General features: G+C 45.1%; 1 protein-coding gene across 1 annotated transcript; it reads left to right on the plus strand.

Moving 5' to 3' along the window:
• The first annotated feature begins 994 nt into the window (after positions 1–994).
• On the plus strand, positions 995–17449 carry maco1b (macoilin 1b). Its single transcript, XM_031580135.2, has 11 exons — positions 995–1444; positions 3823–3964; positions 5062–5188; positions 6825–6948; positions 8209–8387; positions 9456–9999; positions 10755–10913; positions 11412–11594; positions 12167–12287; positions 12657–12831; positions 15089–17449. Exons 1-11 carry the CDS (start codon positions 1365–1367, stop codon positions 15286–15288), a joined length of 2034 nt encoding a protein of 677 aa, XP_031435995.1. The 5' UTR covers positions 995–1364; the 3' UTR covers positions 15289–17449.
• The last annotated feature ends 1648 nt before the right edge of the window (positions 17450–19097 follow it).

Genomic DNA, 19097 nt, shown 5'->3' on the forward strand with positions numbered 1-19097 from the left:
AGATGTCCCTTCAGTGTTTGCCCTAAAAAAAACCTCTGGTGTTCTTTTCAATCCTGGCTCGGTAAATGGGGGGGGGGGGACGGGACATAGTGGCTCTGAATGAGCCATAAACAATCCCAGCTAATACAGAAGGGAGGGTGTAATTTGATTGGCTGTTGATCTCAAATATCAATAGCCTTTTGCAAAACAGAAAATGAATTGCAGACTGCATCTTTAAGAGTCTCAAAAGATCACACTTGAGGTTTTGTTCATGAAAATAGATTATCACAGAAACATGTACAGTCTCCTCTCAATAAACAAATTAGGCTACAACTGTACACATGAATCAATAATTATTTACATTTTTGTATATTTCCATTTTAATACATTATAATGTTGTGATTGAGATGAAAAACGTGTATAAATGATCCATTTTAGTACAAATATGTCTAATTTGTTGTCATTTCTGAAATACTGTGCCTTGTCATTGTTTGAATACCATAAAGAATATATAAGTCTTGAAGTCCTCCACGACTCTAGCAATCAATGCTGCTGTGACTTAGAGTGATAACGTTTGCCTCTTAAAATTCTATCACACAATTAATCCAGTTGAGATATGTAGGCCAAGGCAAACATTGTATTGTTCCTGGAGTCCAGACTTTACCTGAAAGAGCAAATATGTCCGTGGTTCCATGTTACTACATACACGACTAGATATAAATAACCATCAGCGACCTAGAATGTACAACGTCCCACCCCACTGCTGATGCTCTTTGGCTCCATGCATAGACAGGATGCATGAGCCTGTGTCATTATCCAATGGTGATTCGGTACGCAGCTGTCACTGTACGCTTCCAACGTAATCTGAGCACAAACTGCGTAACTACGCCTGAAACATCGATAGCCCGCCCTAGATACCGCCCAAATGGTTAAAACATGTTTTTGATAGGGTAGCATGTCATACCTGATTTGTCCACAAAGATGTTGATTGGTTGAATGGAGGAAAACTCAACACTGGATTGTCAATCGTTCCTCTGCTCCACTCTTGGTGGTCGTGATAGAACATGGCAGTACATATGGCTAGTAGTTGTATCAATCATAATGATAGACTGTAAAAAACAAACTGATTGGATAAGCAGATTGTCTGGCAAGCTCGTGTATGTACACTGTCGCGTATGCTGTTGAGTCTGCGCTGAAGGAAAGAGGAGGGCCTTGAAGACAGTGTTTTTATTTATTTCTTTGTTACCAGTGGGGAAAAAAACAATAACAACGACAGCTACATTAACAGCTATTTGAAATCCTTCCTTCGTAGCTCTACTCAACCAAGACAGAAAACTGGAAAATATAACAGTAAGAATTAAAAAGCCAAAGCGAAGGAGGGGAGGATGAAGCGGCGCAATGCGGACTGCAGCAAACTCCGACGGCCTTTAAAACGGAACCGAATCACTGAGGGTATATACGGCAGGTATGGTGTAGCTCTATGGGTCCTTTATCTGGGGTATCGTTAGCTTGCTAGCAACCAGGCTACCTTTGTAGGATCAATGTAATGCTAACAAGCTAGCTAGCTAGCTATAACCAACTAAGTAACCCTGTAACCTTAGCTAACGCTACCAGTAAACGCTCTCATACTAACTGTATTGTAACGCCAGCAACCTGGCTGTGAATTTAAAGAGTTAACGATACGTGTGTCAACATCTCCCTGTTAACGGTTAACTGTTAATAAGTGTTGGTTATTCAAAGAAGTTATCCTAGCAATTGAGCTAGCCAATTATCCATGACCAGTGAACTGTTGGTTGTCGTGCCCCTGTGTTTTCTGTTACTGTCGTTGCTAGGTTCTTAGTTTGACAATGTAATATGATAAAGTTGGGCCTGGTGTTCTAGCCCAATTCCTGACTGGACACTCATACTTATAAACAGTGCCAACGTTACCTACAGAGTGTGCTAAAATTACAAGCTAGATAGATAGCGACTATACTATTTGACGTTAGCTACGTGACGTGTACGTAGCTAGCTGCTATTAAGTAGCTATTTAAACGCAGTTTTTGTGGCTAGGTTGGCTGACAGTAGCTGTTGTTGATAGTATTAGAAATTATTGAGTCCATCTCGATGCAATAATGTGTTGCTTGCCACCACGCTAAGTAATCATATCCTGCCTGTAGCCTGATTCATGTTAACCTATCATAGTGTAACTCCCCCCTATATTTTATGTTTTGAGGAGTGATGTACTGCACAGAAGGTTAACTTGATTTGACACAACAAAGCTCGAGTATGTGAAATGTCAGGTTCACTCTGAGACAGTACTTTAGGCAGTGCACTTTCCTTGGTTCCCATCCAAATACTTTAACATTTAAATTCGACAACCTTTTACAGGTTTCTGCTCTGTGAGTTATCATATTAAACTATATATGTTTGAAGGTTGACATTGCACACAGCAATGCCTTTTTTATTTACTCTTTGCTGACTAACATCATTGTGCAAGGCTCCCGTGCCTGTGACCACAAATCCATGGAGGCCTGCTTATACCCTCAGATACACAGGAAGTTGTGAGTGTTGGAGTTTATATATGGATTATAGCAGTGGATAGCACACCAAGTTTGAATCTCTCTGATACACTGAGGCTCTTTTCATTAAAAGCGTTCTCTTTTGGGTTTCACCCAAATATTATGGGTTTGTGTGTTGACCAAATACATAGATATAAATCTTGTAAATATGGGTGTAGGAAACACTAGTGGATATGTCTGTCCATCTGCCTGGATGTTTCCCTTATCCTTAGGCCACAGGATGATGCTGTGTCCTACATTGATTATAGCTTATGAACTGCTCTACAGATGTGGTGGTATTTAGCTCACAATGACCCAGAGATAAGAAACCGCCAGATTCGTATTAATAGCCACTGCAATACCGTTGTATTACCTCTGTAATACCTCTGTATTCTAGATTGGACATTCAGGCCATCAGCACTGACCCATTCAGCAGTTTTGGTTATGGTCACCATTGGTACAACATTCATGCCAACTTTTCTATTTTATAATGTCAGTCATGCAGATACAAACCTGCCATTCATTCAGTTTTCATACATGTCTCTCCACAATGCATCTTTTTTTGGGCCTCCCAAGTCCAGTACCTGTTCTATGTGATGCTGTGCTGCTTATTTACTAGCTTACAACTTCAAGTATCACTAATGTTGTCGTTTTTAAAAGCTAATAGACATTCTAAGTGTGTGGTAGTGATGAATCCTGTGATGCAAATACCCGTTGCCAGAATAAACATAACACATGCCCAGTGAGACTTGCATATCATAAGCAGCTTAGCCCAAATGCTAAACATGGGTGTAATCTCCCAAACCTGGGAAATGAACACATGCACACTCTCCACTAGCACATCAGGCTGCCATGTCTTCATGGGATTGCCTCAGCCCTGCTTTTAAGAGTGTTTAGCGGAATAGCCTTGGTGCAGACCTCTCGTGAGAGGAGAATTCCAGTTGTTAAATGCAGCACATTTCTGAGCATGTGTCTGATGTGACACGTTTGCTTGGCATTCCCTGTGAAGATTTGGCACACCACCCAAATGCTTTTGTCATGTCTTCATACCACTCGCAAGATGTCATGTCCACATGTCCATGTGTGTGAGTGACCGCTGATCTACCATGAAAAGCGAAAGAAAGATGATGAGACGCTATTCGCTGGGATGATGTTCAGGGTTAATGTGTATCCTGATGATTCCCTATAGTGGTGTGGCAAGTTTACATGACACACCATAAATGTACCAACTGTACCATGTAAGTGACATCAGTTTGGATGAAATTCACTCTTTCTTTTTTTCCTCTCTGTCATTCTCCATCAGTACGTTCCTGTACCTGAAGTTCCTGGTGGTGTGGGGTCTGGTGTTGCTTGCAGACTTTGTGCTGGACTTCAGGTTTGAGTACCTGTGGCCCTTTTGGCTCTTCATCCGGAGCGTGTATGACTCATTCCGCTACCAGGGGCTGGTGAGTATGTCTGTGTATGTCCATACAGATGCTGTTGCTGTTGCTGCAGCTGCTGCTGCTGCTGCTGCTGCTGCTGGAACCTTGACTTTCAGTTTCAGGTCACCGAAAATCAGCCGGGTTGTCGTTCTGAGGGCAAACCAAACCCCTCACGGTTTCAACATGGCAGATTAGGCGAATGCGGCGGACTGTAACAGAGACCGGCCGCCTCCCACACCCAGCCCCCCGTCCCCGCTGGGTCTTCCCCATTATCTGTTCCTTCCTGTCATCTCTGGAGCAGCAGGGTCACGACCACGCTGCCCATAATCTTATTTAATGTGTATTACTGCCGCTGCGATTTAAAGGCTTACATCCAATCTATCAGCAAACCAGCAGCCACGACACCGCAGCAGCATGATGGCAAACCCTCCGCCCCCCCGTGTGTTGCGTCACATTCTGCTCCCAGCCTCACTCTGGATATTTCTTTTTTCATTCCAGCATGAGTTCAGTCTTGTCCAGCACCCCATTTCCATATTTAGTGAGTTGTGATGCATAATGATTGTTCCTGTGTAATATTGTTCTCCCAGAGTAATGGGTACGGTTTCCTGTTGCATTTGTTTGTTTGCCCCGAAGCTGCATGGGAAATTGCGTTGTGCATTAAATGTCACGTATCATTAACTCAAAGTTCAGAGGAATATTAAAACGGCACAGCAGGTGCATTACATTTTTACACTACTATGTGGTACAAGACACACAAGAACACACACACTCACAAGGACACACACATAAGGACACACACACACACACACACACACACACAAACACACACACACACACACACACACCTCAGGTGACCTTTCACCTGTAAGAAACAAGTGACCAGCGGAGCATTGTACCACCGTGTGGCTGTAGGCGCTCATGTGTTTGGAGCGACCGGCTTAGTTTATGGGTGTAAAGGCCACAATAATAAACACCAAACACCACCACAATAATATTACTAGTATTGTTATTATTAGTAGTATTAGTATTTTTGTTATTAGTATTTATTTATTAATAATCTCAGGGTTGTGTAAACCTTCTCTCAAGCCCACTTTCCCTCTTTCTCTCCCTGTCTCTTTTAGGCGTTTTCAGTGTTCTTTGTGTGTGTGGCGTTTACATCAGATATCATCTGCCTGCTCTTCATCCCAGTGCAGTGGCTCTTCTTCGCAGCCAGCACCTACGTCTGGGTGCAGTACGTGTGGCACACAGGTCAGCACACCCCACCTCTCACACCCTCGCATTGATGTACATACACTCAGAATCCAGTGTTGGTTTTGGATGAACACCGAAGCCATTGCATGGCTCTAGCCCGACTGTTCAGTGTTTGTAGCCGGGGCCTTTTCATCCACTGCTGTGGAGACTGGCAGCACAGTGCTGTTGGCATTTGAGCTCAGTATTTCAGGGTGCTGTCTGTCTCTAATGAGGGTTGGCCGGGTGCGTTTTCTTTTTCTTAGAAGGTGCACAGTGGTGATTTGGCAGAACACTTGATACCAGAGGGGGTCTGTGATCCTGGCTTGTTCTACCGGGTAATTCGTAGTTAAGCTGACTTTCCAATTCACAAGTCATAGAGCTTTAACTTGGCAGTGTACTTGGGTGTATGTGAGATCTCTGCCAAAAGCAGCAGAGGCCAGTCAGCAGAAACAAAATCATACAATTATTTAGAGCATTGTTATTCTCACAAATAATAGGAAGACATATGCATTGCATGGATAACCAGCTGTTGTATTCCTAATGTGTTACAACTAATGATCAATCAATACTGTGAGGTGTGTGTAGAAAATGCACATTTAAAACATATGTGTGTGTTTTTCATTGTGAAAATATCTCTTCAGTTTTCCTTTTTATAGTTTAAACACGTCCCAGGTAAAACATTCATACTGTTTGTATGAGCCTGAAAAGGTTATTTTTCTATAAACTGCATCAACATTTCAAGCAGAAGTGAAAGAGTTCTTATTAAACGTTACAATTCCAGGATCCACTAAGAAGCCATTTATAAGTTCAACACTTTAAGCTATGTGGTGTTTCAGTCTAGCTCCAGTTACAGTAAAAACCACATTAGTGAGTTTATCTGATGATGATCATGAAGACCAGGGTGCAGTTGGATGTGTACTTATGCTTGTTTGCAACATTAACATGTAATCTACTTGGATTTTAATTTGAATGTGGGAATGTGAAGATGATGTAATCCCTCACTAAAATCAGTATTTTCTAGTGATTCCTCACCCCTAGTGATAACTGTGTATTTATAAGAGTATAAGGTAGTGCTGGGCTCAGGTGTGTGTGTGTGTACCCCAAACACCACCAAAGCTCAGAGAGAGACAGAGACCGACACAGAGAGAGAGAGAGAGAGAGAGAGAGAGAGAGAGATTCTTTAGTTCAGGAAATAATGAAATGATTTGACAGAGCTGACAAGTGTTTGAACGTTCATATGTCTCCTGTCCACTCTGACATATCTGAAGAGCGCTATGATGGCCGTGTGCTACTCATTAGTAGCTGTGAGAAGTGCTCCTCAGATGATGCAATACCGTGGACTGTTAGATATGCGTGTGTGGTCTCACTTATCCTTCTGGGAATCCATCAGGGTGTCAGATTGACAGCATCTGGGCGGGGATCAGATGGCTGTCAAATTTGGCTTGTGATTTATCCGTAGTGAAGGAGGAATGACCCTCGGGGTGAGGAGTGTCCCGGGGGATTAGTCTGATTCCTACTTGGTTTTGTCTAATCAAGAAGGTTGTTTTTGAAGATTTTTTAAACGGTGTTAATATGATTAATTGTTTTGAGTTTTGTATTTTATGTATCTTTCTTTCTCTCTCTCTCTCTCTCTCTCTCTGCCCCTCCTTCACAGAAAGAGGAGTATGTCTCCCAACAGTATCACTATGGATACTCTTTGTATATATAGAGGCAGCTATCAGATTCAAAGATCTGAAAAACTTTCATGTGGACCTGTGCCGTCCATTTGCAGCACACTGGTAAGTAGCTTCAATTCACCACAAATTCACAAATGAATCAAGTCTGATCACAAGCACCAACCAGGTGAAATTCTGGCCAGTTATGTATGTAAGAGCCAATCTGGCTGTTTACTGTAAGGACGTGAGCTTCCAGGAAATGCTGGGATGTCCAGCACCAGGCAGAGGATGATGGAGCTCATTAAGATCTTGCTTCTAAAGCTTGCACTGTTCAGTGTCTAGGGTTTAGGCTTGGTCTCATAGTGTTATTTCTCAGCAACTTTCCATGACCATGAAGGACCTGAGTTTGGTTCAATTTGGCACAATTTGGTTCAACCTAACTGAAGTGGTTGTAGCGTTTTGGAAACAAATAAACACGGCAGAATGTGGACAACTGAGGTGTGAAAGTGATGACTGAATGGTCAGTATGCCCGTTGACAATGCTGCATAGTCGCTTCCATTGACTTGTTGCACTTTTAACAAACTAAACTGTAGTTAGAGATGAGACTGTAGCGTCTGAGCATGACTTAGCCATGTTGAGATGACTGGCTTATTAAACCACAGCTGAATGACAACTGCAAAGCCATATCGTAGCAATCCAACTGTGTTGGGCAGCTGTCTAGACGCTGCAGTGCTGGGTGCTTTTTGGAGGCTGTAGAGGCCTGTTTGGTGTCCGTGCGGAGAAGATTGCCTTGGTAGCCTTGAGCTACACCAGACTCCTCACACCCCATTAACTTGTGTATAGCCGTATTACTTCCGCTTGTTGGGTGAGAAGAGCAGGGAGATGAGCCTGGGCTCCTCCAGGCCTTCCCCAGGCAGTGGCCCTCTGGCTCCTCCAGGCCTTCCCCAGGCAGTGGCCCTCTGGCTCCTCCAGGCCTTCCCCAGGCAGTGGCCCTCTGGCTCCTCCAGGCCTTCCCCAGGCAGTGGCCCTCTGGCTCCTCCAGGGAGGATGCATTAGATCACCCCCTGAAGAGCATACATGAAGAGGTCCTCTGAAGTGTGAAGATGACTGGTGCCTGATCTTACTGGTGGTTTGGTCAAATATATAAGGCTGAAAACGCCTAGGGTCTTCTGTAGAACTAATCTACAAAACCTTGTTGTGAATACTGCACAAATACAAGAATATTCTTGAAAGATGTTTGTCACGACCTCACATGCCATTTGCACTGCTAAATATGGTTACCCACAAAATGTGTTTAATACATTATCAGTAGAGAATTGAGAAGACAATAATCTTTCGTTCCCCCTCCCTCCCCCGCTCTCCCTTTTCTCCCTCTCTCTCAGTATTGGCTATCCAGTGGTGACGCTGGGATTTGGCTTCAAGAGCTATGTGAGCTACAAAATGCGTGTGCGCAAGCAGAAAGAGGTGCAGAAGGAGAATGAGTTCTACATGCAGCTACTACAGCAGGCACTGCCCCCCGAGCAGCAGCTGCTCCAGAGGCAGGAGAGGGAGGCAGAGGAAGGTGAGGAGGATGAGGAGGATGGTGCATGTGTGCCCTCTCTCTCTCTCTCTCTCTCTCTTACTTCATTCACTCTCCTTTTACTTTTTACCTTTGGGAGCTCACTAGCCGCGGTTCCACTGTTGGGGCGAAATACAGACGAGCTAATGTGTGTCAAGGCCAGTTGTGCGTCCAGGGCTTGATTGTGCCTCCTCTGGGCTAGCAGCCAGGGGGTTTTGGCCCGCCAATTACCCTTGGGTCCAACAGGACTGACTGGTGCTTGAGGCGGTGTCAGGTGAGGTTAGTGGAGTCATGCAAGAGAGGTTCAGTGCCAAAACAATTCATTATGGCATGCTACCAAATAAAATGGTGAATTGTTTTTAGCTGGCCAGCATGCAAAATCAGGGCCTTGCTTAGTATTTGGGCTAATACAAATCTGCAGTGGTAGCTTGATCAAGTAGGGGGGAACGACCAACGTGATTGTAGTGCTTTTGATAGGTGTGCAGCACTGCAGACTTGTTTGATTGGCATAAAGGCTAAGAAATTTAGAGTTGCACAATTACCAGGATCAATTACAACCAAAGTCTCTGACAATGTCAGAAAGTAAATTTGCTCCACGTTACAAAATGATTCAGACAGGCTGTAGACACGGTGTATGTCAATCTCAACATATTTCAACACAAAACAATATGTATGGATGTTTAATTACCATCAAATTCAGATCGGATGATCATTAAAGCTAATTCATTGCGAGGAAAGATTAGCATATTATATTATATATTCAGGCTATTGGGATATGGAATGCTAAATTAGCTTCTACTCCAGTACATGACAGTTTTGAACAATAGGGGAGTGACGAGTCGAATGCGATGAAGGATACGCTTCATTTGAGTCCACTGTACCAAGCGAAGCAACAACAAACAAACAGCCACTTGGGTTGCCCTCAGTGTCAGAGTGAATCAGAGTCTCCCAATCATTCTTCACATACGGCCCCATTCACACTCTCTCCATTCACATTCATACCCGCTTGATCTCAGCCTCTCGCTGATCCTCTCACTGAGTCCCCAACCACATCTCCCCTGTGTTCTCCAGCTGCAGCAGCCAAAGGGATGTCCGAGGACTCCCAGCCGCCCGTGTCCCAGAACGGAGGGCCCGCCGTGGGCAAGAAGCCGTCCTCGGGGCCCCTGCCCGAGCTGGAGTACCGGGAGAAGGGTCGCAAGGGTCATGGGACAGGTGCCCAGCAGGGCGGCGACAGCAAGGAGCAGGAGTACATGGAGACACAGCCCAACGGCAGCAGCAAGAGACTGAGCCACAGCGACAGCACAGAGAACCTGCTGCTTAAAGAGGAGAACTCCTCCTCGTCCTGCTGCTCCTCCTCCTCCTCCTCCTCCTCCTCCAACAACAACTGTAACGCCAAGAACCAGAAGAACGCCAGCGCGGGAAACTCGTCGCCCCGCGGCCACGGCACGGCCAACGGGAGCGTGCCCTCCACGGCACCGCAGCCCGCCTCGGGGGGCAAGGGCGACAAGAAGCAGAAGAGCGGCGGGGGCAAAGGCGCCTCGGCGTGTCACGGCAAAGACACACTAGACAACTGCATCCCCAACAACCAGCTCAGCAAACCAGAGGCACTGCTGAGGTAGGCACTCTTCCAGGGTCCCATACACACACATAAGGACAAAAACACTCAAATGAACAGTTTTTTGGTGGGTGCGTTGAGTGTAGACAAGAAAATAATGGATAGTTATAGCCCCAAGTCCAGTCCAAGCACAATATTGAAGTCCTCTCAAGGCTGTTCACAGCCACACACATATAACTGAGGAGCCACACTCCGCTTTTGAAGCTACAGAAGCACTCATTGTGCTTATAAGCACATAATGGTAAATGGACTGCATTTATATAGCACTTTTCTACTCACAGAGCACTCAAAGCGCTTTACAGATGAATACCTCAAACATCTACCCATTCATACACCGATGGCACAGGAGGAGGCCTGGTCAAACTAGCAACCTTCCGATTGCTAAACGGCTCCTGAACCAAACATCGGCAACTGAATCCCCCTCAATCAAACACAGCATGCACAACACGTAAACATCACACTGACAGAGGCAGAATTTCACACGAACACACATACACACATACACTCTCACACTGAAGCTAAGTCATGGCCGTTCATGCATAAGGTAGAAATAAGGTGATGAAGTTCCATGCTGAAAATATGGCTTTACTGGTGTGATGCCACACGCCACAACACTGGCCTTTCCTCTGCTGCCTACTTCATCGCCTTTTTCCTTTCCTACTCCGCATGCTTGCTCCTTATTGACTTTTCCGGCAATTTCTTTCTTGTCTGTGTGCCTCTCTCTCTCTCTCTCTGTCTCTCTCTGTCTCTCTCAGGCTGGAGCAGGATGTGAAGCGTCTGAAGGCGGAGCTGCAGGCCAGCCGTCAGGTGGAGCAGGACCTGCGCAGCCAGCTGGGCTCCCTGGGCAGCGCCGAGAGGAGCGTGCGCTCCGAGCTCGGACAGCTGCGGCAGGAGAACGAGCTCCTGCAGAACAAGTGAGTGTGTGTGTGTGTGTGTGTGTCTGTGTGTGTGTCTGTGTGTGTGTCTGTGTGTGTGTCTGTGTGTGTGTGTGTGTGTGTGTCTGTGTGTGTGTGTGTGTGTGTGTGTGTGTGTGTGTGTGTGTGTGTGTGTGTGTGTGTGTGTGTCTGTCTGTCTGTCTGTCTGTCTGTGTGAGCACATATACCTGTGTGAGAGCTTGCACCTGTGTGTGTAAATCACTCTATGAAAATGAGACCTCACGACTGAAAGGTGTTGAGAGATGTGGTAGTATCTGTTAGCGCAGTGTGTTTGCAGCACCATGAGTTTTAATTCCTCTGGGGTAGACATACGGTTAAGATATGGATACGTTGGTGTGTATGGATGCTGTAACGATGTCTGATGTGTGTGACGAAGACACTGACCTTAACACGTGGTTGTATAATACAATGCAATGTGTTTTTATATGTATGTCTTTCTCTCTCTCTGTGTGTGTGTGTGTGTGTGTGTGTGTGTAGGCTGCATAGTGCGGTGCAGGGGAAGCAGAAGGAGCGCCAGGCTCTGGGCTCGATGGAGCGGAGGCTGAAGGCAGAGCAGGAGGCGCGAGCAGCTGTGGAGAAACAGCTGGCCGACGAGAGGAAGCGCAAGAAGCTGGAGGAGGCCACGGCCGCCCGCGCCGTCGCTCTCGCTGCCGCCTCACGGTACAGACACACAGACACACACACACACAGACACACAGACACACAGACACACAGACACACAGACACACAGACACACAGACACACAGACACACAGACACACAGACACACAGACACACAGACACACAGACACACACAGACACACACAGACACACACAGACACACACAGACACACAGACACACAGACACACAGACACACAGACACCATTTCCATTTGCATCACAGAAGAGAAATCTGTGGAGATTTCAGGGATTGGTGAGAATTCCGTTAAATATTTCAAATTGCACTGAAGAACTTAACACGTACATTTTTACAGCACTCCTAATAAGATTACTATAAAATCTTATCTATGTAATAACACCATATGTTGGATAAAAATCTATCTCAAAAACGTCCATTCCATTTAATGTACCGAAAAGGCAATTTGTGTTATCCTTGCAACATTCTAGTTGGTTAGAGGACTAGGATTTACTTGGCAGATTATTATGATATTAAACTGTCTAACACACCCCATAACCTTCTGCACCTAATGAAACAGTGTTGTGTAATGAACCTGTGTGTGTGTACTTTCCCAGAGGGGAGTGTACAGACTCCTTGCGGAGGCGAATCTCGGAGCTGGAGGCGGAGTGTAAGAAGCTCAGCAAAGATCTGAAACAGAAAGAGGAGCAGATCCACGAGCTGGAGCTCACAGTGCAGGTGCCTCACACACACGCTCACGCACACGCACACGCACACGCACACGCTCACGCTCACTCTCACTCTCACGCTCACTCTCACTCTCACTCTCACTCACTCACTCACTCACTCGTGCAAACGCTCTCTGTCACACACACTCGCTCACTCACTCACTCACACACTCACACACTCTCACACACACACTATGAACCTGCACACAGAGGCAATGTAGGCAATATCATTCAGTTCTACTAGCTACGCTTTTGGCGTTCTTGTCATTTCATTATATTGCATGTATTGTGTCTGGGTGCGAGGGCAAGCATCTCGCTGCCTTGTTGTGAACTTGTCTTTGACCCGACCGTGTGACCTCCCCCCCCCCCAATGTCTCAGGAGCTGCACAAGTATAAAGAGAATGAAAAAGACACGGAGGTGCTGATGTCTGCGCTGTCAGCTATGCAGGAGAAGACCCAGCACCTGGAGAACAGCCTCAGCGCCGAGACGCGCATCAAGCTGGACCTCTTCTCTGCCCTGGGGGACGCCAAGAGGCAGCTGGAGATCGCACAAGGTGTGTAGAACGGCCCAGCACTCTGCTGCTGTCATCAACAAACACCCTTTCCAGAACACTTTCACCTTCACCCAGACAGGGTCATAAGAAGTTTTACTAGGTGTGTTCAGAAGGTATTTCTCTGGGCCTGACCAGTATTCAAACACAAACGTTTGCGTGAACATGACCTGACATATTACCCAATGCATGATTTTGACACCTGTCTGTTGCAGTCTAGAGCCTGACTGGTGAAGTTAGAATGAGCATTCGTGCAAAAAGAATTGGGGAGAATAGAGTACATCACATCTTGTCATAAAACTAAACTAAGCTTGCGTGGGATCGTGTTGTCTGAATGTGAAAAGGGCATGTGGATAAGATCGTGTGAGTCATGCTCAAAGCAGAAGCGGTGTTTTGGTTTCCCCCCGAAAAGGCCACGCCTCGGTGCTGAGTGGTTTTGTATCGTGGTCAATCTTTCACAAGTAGTGGCAGTGTTGAAAATGCCTGTGGGGACGGTGAAAGCTGACAGAAGGCTGACCGATTCGAATTTCACTAGAGCCATGGCATGCCATGCCATTCTTAGTGAAGATTTGGGCATTAGGAGGGTGGGTAGTAGTGACATTTCCCCAGCGTGTCCTGATCATCGAGGAGCAGGAGGGCGCTTACTGCCTGCGGCCATCTTTCCTGTTTGACTTGGCAAAATGAGATGCCAGCTCAGGATCGTGGGAAAAAATCTATTCCGTTGAGAGGTGTGATGATTGCCTTGAGTTAGACTCAGTCTTTTCATTTTGAAGTAATGGTTTTTTTTCAAAGTGCATGAATCCTCTTGTTATGCTGAGGTTCTAATTACTTTTGATATGTTGTTATTTTTGTGACCTTGAATGGTTGCACCTCTTTAGCAAGTCAAAATCAGTCCTGACACATCTCAGTGTAAGTCCTGACTCATCAAGGAATCTCAGTGTAAGTACATTGGCTTTGACCTCCTGCAGGGTTAGCAGTGTATGTGGGGACAAAAGCTCTGGATGGGTGCCAAAAAGATGTGTGTGTAATTGGGCATAATGTTAATACTTTCCTTAGGAGGGCCACCGAGATAATGTTGCTACTATCCTGACAACAGCACCCATAAAATGTTGGTGATCTCACCCGATTGGGGAGGTATCAAGTATTCAACAGCAGATCAGTTACGTTGAACTGAAAATAAATGAATCAGTCTCATAAATCAGTCCAATTAGTGTCCTAAAATGGAACTCTGATTTAATAAAGTAATTGAATGAATAACTCCAACCCAAATGACCTCATCAACAGCTAGTAAAGGTTGAAGGTCCGAATAGTAGAGGTTGACAGCATTCACTTTCGTGCAACATTAAATAGACCAGCATGTATAAGCAAACGCATTACTTTACCAAATTATCAAAAGTAAAACACATAATACTGTATGTAATCTATCTAGAAGTACCTGACTAGCAAACTAAAGGGGAGTGTGTGTGTGTGTGTGTGTGAGAGAGAGAGAGAGAGACAGAGAGATTTCTAGGAAAGTAAGTCAAAAGTTCAGTGCGAGAGTCCCAACTAGCGCATGCATAGAGCTGGCATGGAGAGTCTGCAGGGAACAGAGGAGAGAGAGGAGTGAGCGGGGGAAGCCCTGAAAGCCATTATGTTTCACACTGGAAGTTCAGTTTAAAACACACAATGAACAAATGAATTTGTGGAAAGTTCCAAGTGTACCTAAACCAATATATTTTAGAACCTTATCGAATCATGAATCTATTGAATTGTCATCGTCATTCCCTTAGGCAGAAATAGCTTACTGGGCTTGTGACCTTAATAGAAGTAGTGATGTATTTCCCGAACTGAGAAATGAGACTGCAGTTTCTCGTTAAACACGCCTTAAACACCAGAAGGGTGGCGCTCTCAGTAATTGCTCTGAGCATCCTATTATCCCACACTCCTCTGAAGAAGAGATGAATAGAATAGCTTGGCACAGAGGACAGCTTTTGTTTCTGTTTCCGGGACGCCAAGGACAACTTTTGTCTCGGGTCCATTGTACTCATTCCAATAGTTTTCACCCATAAAGGTGAAAATCACTCTCCACTCTGTGGTTCTGTGACCGGTTTGAGTGTGAAGCTCGAAAGAGCCCGCGTATAATGTTGACCTGACGTTCCAGCAACGTTGTTGTGGTTCCCCTCAGATTAGATCTTGCTTGTCGTTTTGCTGTGGTCATGCTCTTGTTATGTCTGTGTTATGTTGTAACGGTAATGTCATGGCCTGTGTGTTGTGTCTACAGGTCAGATCCTGCAGAAGGAGCAGGAGATCGCCGACCTGAAGCAGAAGATCGCCGAGGTGATGGCGGTCATGCCCAGCCTGGCCTACTCTTCAGACACCAGCGGCATGAGTCCCGTGGCGCCACACTACTCTTCCAAGTTCATGGACACCACCTCCGGCCTGGACCCCAACGCCTCCGTCTACCAGCCCCTCAAGAAGTGACCTCCCTCCTTCTCACCGTCCCTCTCCTACTTTTTCTTTCTTTCTCTCTCTCTCTCTCTCTCTCTCTCACTCTCTCTCTGTGCCCCTCTTTCCTTCTTTCTCCATCCATCATGGAGGACAAAGAGGGGCCCCAAACCAGAGGAACTCTGCATGTCTGCGGCTTAGAATGTTCTTTCTCTCTCTTTTATTCCCCCCTTCTCATTTCTTTCTCTTTTGTTTTCCTCTTCCTCCGTGGCTCTTCCCCTCTTTCCCCCACTCTGGCCGGCGCAGCAGAAGGATGTCGTGTTGTGTGACTGTATTTGTTGTAGTAAAAACTCAAAAGACAAAAAAAGAGACTTCAAGAGATGGTCAACTAGGAAGTTGTTTTTTTTTCTCTCGTTAAAGTCTGGAAACCTCACAGAAACGACGTTCCATCTCTCATTTAAGCATAAGGAAAGGAACCCCCGCCCAAAAAGCCTTTTCTTGTCATTCTGTTTCTGCTCAGCTTGGCTCAACCCATTTTTCTGGAGTTTAACTGTAGATTGAGTAGGATTACGTTGGGGTGTTGTTGTCCATCTCCTACTCATATTCTACCTAAATGCTGCAGAAAACAGTCACCTGCAAAACAAACAAAAAAGTCACCACCGGTGGCAATAAAGGAATGTAATAAATTGTGGACTAACTCTGTGGTAGAAGTTCATGTCTTCTTTGAATCCCAGGAACAGGAGGATTCCCTCATCCCCCAGCATCCCCTGCCCTGATGAAGAGGTTTTGGTCACGTGATGTCAATTGTCTGGTCTCCAGTTGATTTGGAGCTCAAATGGAAATCCTCCTAGATAAAAAAGAAATCCAGCAAAGGAGAACTTTTCTTTTGAGAGAGCATAAATGTAAGCCTGTCCGATCCCTTAAACCCCTGAATCCCTTTTTTTTTGTAAGCTTCGCTACTTGTGTTCAGGTCACACATCCATCAAATGAAAGCTGATCCGTGCCTTGAGACAGCAGCTCGTTGGTGGACTCTACAGACACCCTTGTCCACCAGGGTCAGCGGGGCTCTGTCTCTTGAGATCAGACTGAACACATGTGAGAGAGCTACTTCTGCTCAGTCAATAGGGAGCTGGATGAGGACTGGTTACGGTGAGGCCTAGCTGATGCCTTTGGTGGGTCGTTTGCAGAACTAGAGCACTCTCTGGAAGTTTTTATTGAGTGTTGTACAGGTCAGGGCAAAGTGACCTGCACAAGGCCTTCAGGCTGGGTTCATCAGAGTCCTTGTGCGCTTCAACTGGTTGTCATTGGCCTCTTTGTAAAAGTCTTGCAGTCATGTGTCCAATCAGGAGATAGAACAGCCCTGGCCTTGGTGAATACTATGCCCCCTGGCAATGTCGCTCCTCAATAGCGAACCCTAGAAATCAAATCACGTGAAACGGTCTGCTTCCACAGCAGCACTACTGGTCAGGTCTGCCGAGTGGTTTACTTTATTGAAAGTGATGTCTGTGTTATAATGAGTTTAGAACATATGAGAAAGGAAGGAATTGCCCACATTATTCAGTCCTGTTGACTATTCTGTTCTGTTTTCATATGGCAGTGTTAGACACAATACCTGACCACAGTGCTGATCGTCTTGACCTGAGGCCTGTTTTGGTTTCCATGGGGGTCTAGCTCATGTTTTAACTTCCTCCCCTGGCAGCAAAAGGTTCATTCGGATGTCTCCTGTTGGCAGTGTTCTGTTCTGGTGGAGCCGTGACGGTGCATCATTTGATCCCAATGAACGGTGGAGGAATGTCACAGTATTTTTATTTTGCTCAAAATAAAAAGTATTAGAGATACGTTGAGGCCATGAAGTTTACCTGTTCTGTTTAATGTTTATGTCCCCTTATGGAGGGCTTAGATTGATTGATGGATTTACGTGATTTTGCTGTCATTTCATGTGGTTGGTTCTTCTCAGTGTTTACGTGGTATGCTGGACAAACAGATTTTCTTGTTTTAAAGTGCAGATGACAATGGCTCTTGTGTTTGAAAAAAAAAAATGGGAAAAGGTCAGTCAGCTGAACGTTTCATGGAAAAAGATTTGTTTTTGTTTTTCCAATTGCCCTTGGCCATTTCTCTCTCTCTCTCCCCTCCAGTCTGGATCTCCGTTGCGGTCTCTTTCTGTGAGGTTTTCAAGGGATTAAAGGGTTTTCTTGCACATGGAGTTTGCCTGGTTATTTATGTCTGTGTGAAGTTTCCTGAATGTGAAGCATCAGATGATAATAATAATAATAATACATCACATTTTATATAGCGCTTTTCCCAGTTCTCAAAGACGTGTGAAAAAGCAGTGACTTCAGACGCAGATGTCCTGGTTCAAGTCCTCTAAAGAGTTGTAGTATGGCAACTTAACACAGGCCTGCTCTAACAGAAAAAAACGAAATCCCATTCAAAATCTTTACTCGAACTTAACTATTGGTAATAGTTTACTTAACAGTGTTAATCTACTGTACATAGGCTGTCTGGTAAAACACCTTTGAATGTGCTGTGGATGCAGTAAGCTTCTTTAGCCACTAGAGGGAGGTAAATGCACTGGCTCTCAAGCACTTCTACTAATGATGGTGTGAGGTCCTAAGACCATGTACAGCAGACATTGAATACTGAATTTAGTAGTACAACGTGCTTGTTGTGATCTAAGAGCATGTTCTTTCATGAAAGTTTAAAGTCAAGGCTAGTAAAAGTATGGTCAAAAGTGAAAAAAATCTGCTGTTTCTTCTGCAAAATCGGCGAGGCCCAAACTTATTCAAGTTAGCTTTGTTCAGAAATGTATTTTATTCCTGCCTGAGGATGTGTGTGTGTGTGGGCACTGGGCAGGGGTTGGCTGTTAATCACTAAAGTCAAGAGTTATGTGGACCATGAGGTCCAGGGTGTTGTCATGGGAGCACTGTAATGGGGGACGTGGTGTTAATATATTGATGACCTTAATCCATGGATGAGTTTAAGTAGTTAAATCACTTTTTTCCTCTTTCTTTCTTTCTTTCTCTCTCTCTCTCCCTCTGTCTTTCTCTATTTGCCTCCCTCAGGCCACAAGTTGATTAAGAAATTATAATTAACCCACTGATTTCTGAAGTGGAAAGGATGGTGGGGAGGGGGCTTAAGGAAGAGAAGGTAATTTAATGCATGGATGACAACTGTTATGCCCATAATTAAGATGCTCTACTTTACAAGACTCCATGAAGGGTTGTTCAATTAACCAATTTACCTTGACACACATGAACATTGCACATCTGAGTACATTCATTATTTGGCCATCTTACACACATGTAAATATTTAACCCAGGTCGACATTGTGTGACGTGTACCATGCACATATATATATATAGTATCACATATCACACGATTATGAAACAGGTATGTACAGAAACTATTATGCACATGCTGTGGTTTTCCCGCCTGGAGTGGGTTTGGCTGCAGTGTCCCTGTGTGGAGGCAGAAAAGGCTTTCATGCCAACTAACCCTGCTAACACTTGATGGCTGTCAGAGTGGCCCTATGTGCACAGGCCAGGAGGTGTTCTTGCAGTCTCTCTGAGGTAAAAAAGAAAAAGACAGCTCAGGCCCCCCCCAAATGCGCACATATTACTTTAGACCTGGCCATAAACATGATGTTTCATAATCATATTAAAAGGACTTGAGTTAAGCCTGATTGTGACAATTAAAATATGAATAAGCATTTGTGGATTATGCAGTCGATAGCCAAACACTGGGGCTGTTCTTTGTGTGTGAGAAGGGTGGGCTGTTCCTGGACAGAGCCACACATTCAGCTCTGAATGACAACAAAGGAAGTAGTCTCTGCTTGGCTCAAAAAA

Source organism: Clupea harengus, chromosome 14 (genome assembly GCF_900700415.2).
Source record: "Clupea harengus chromosome 14, Ch_v2.0.2, whole genome shotgun sequence".
NCBI classification, from domain to species: Eukaryota; Metazoa; Chordata; class Actinopteri; order Clupeiformes; family Clupeidae; genus Clupea; species Clupea harengus.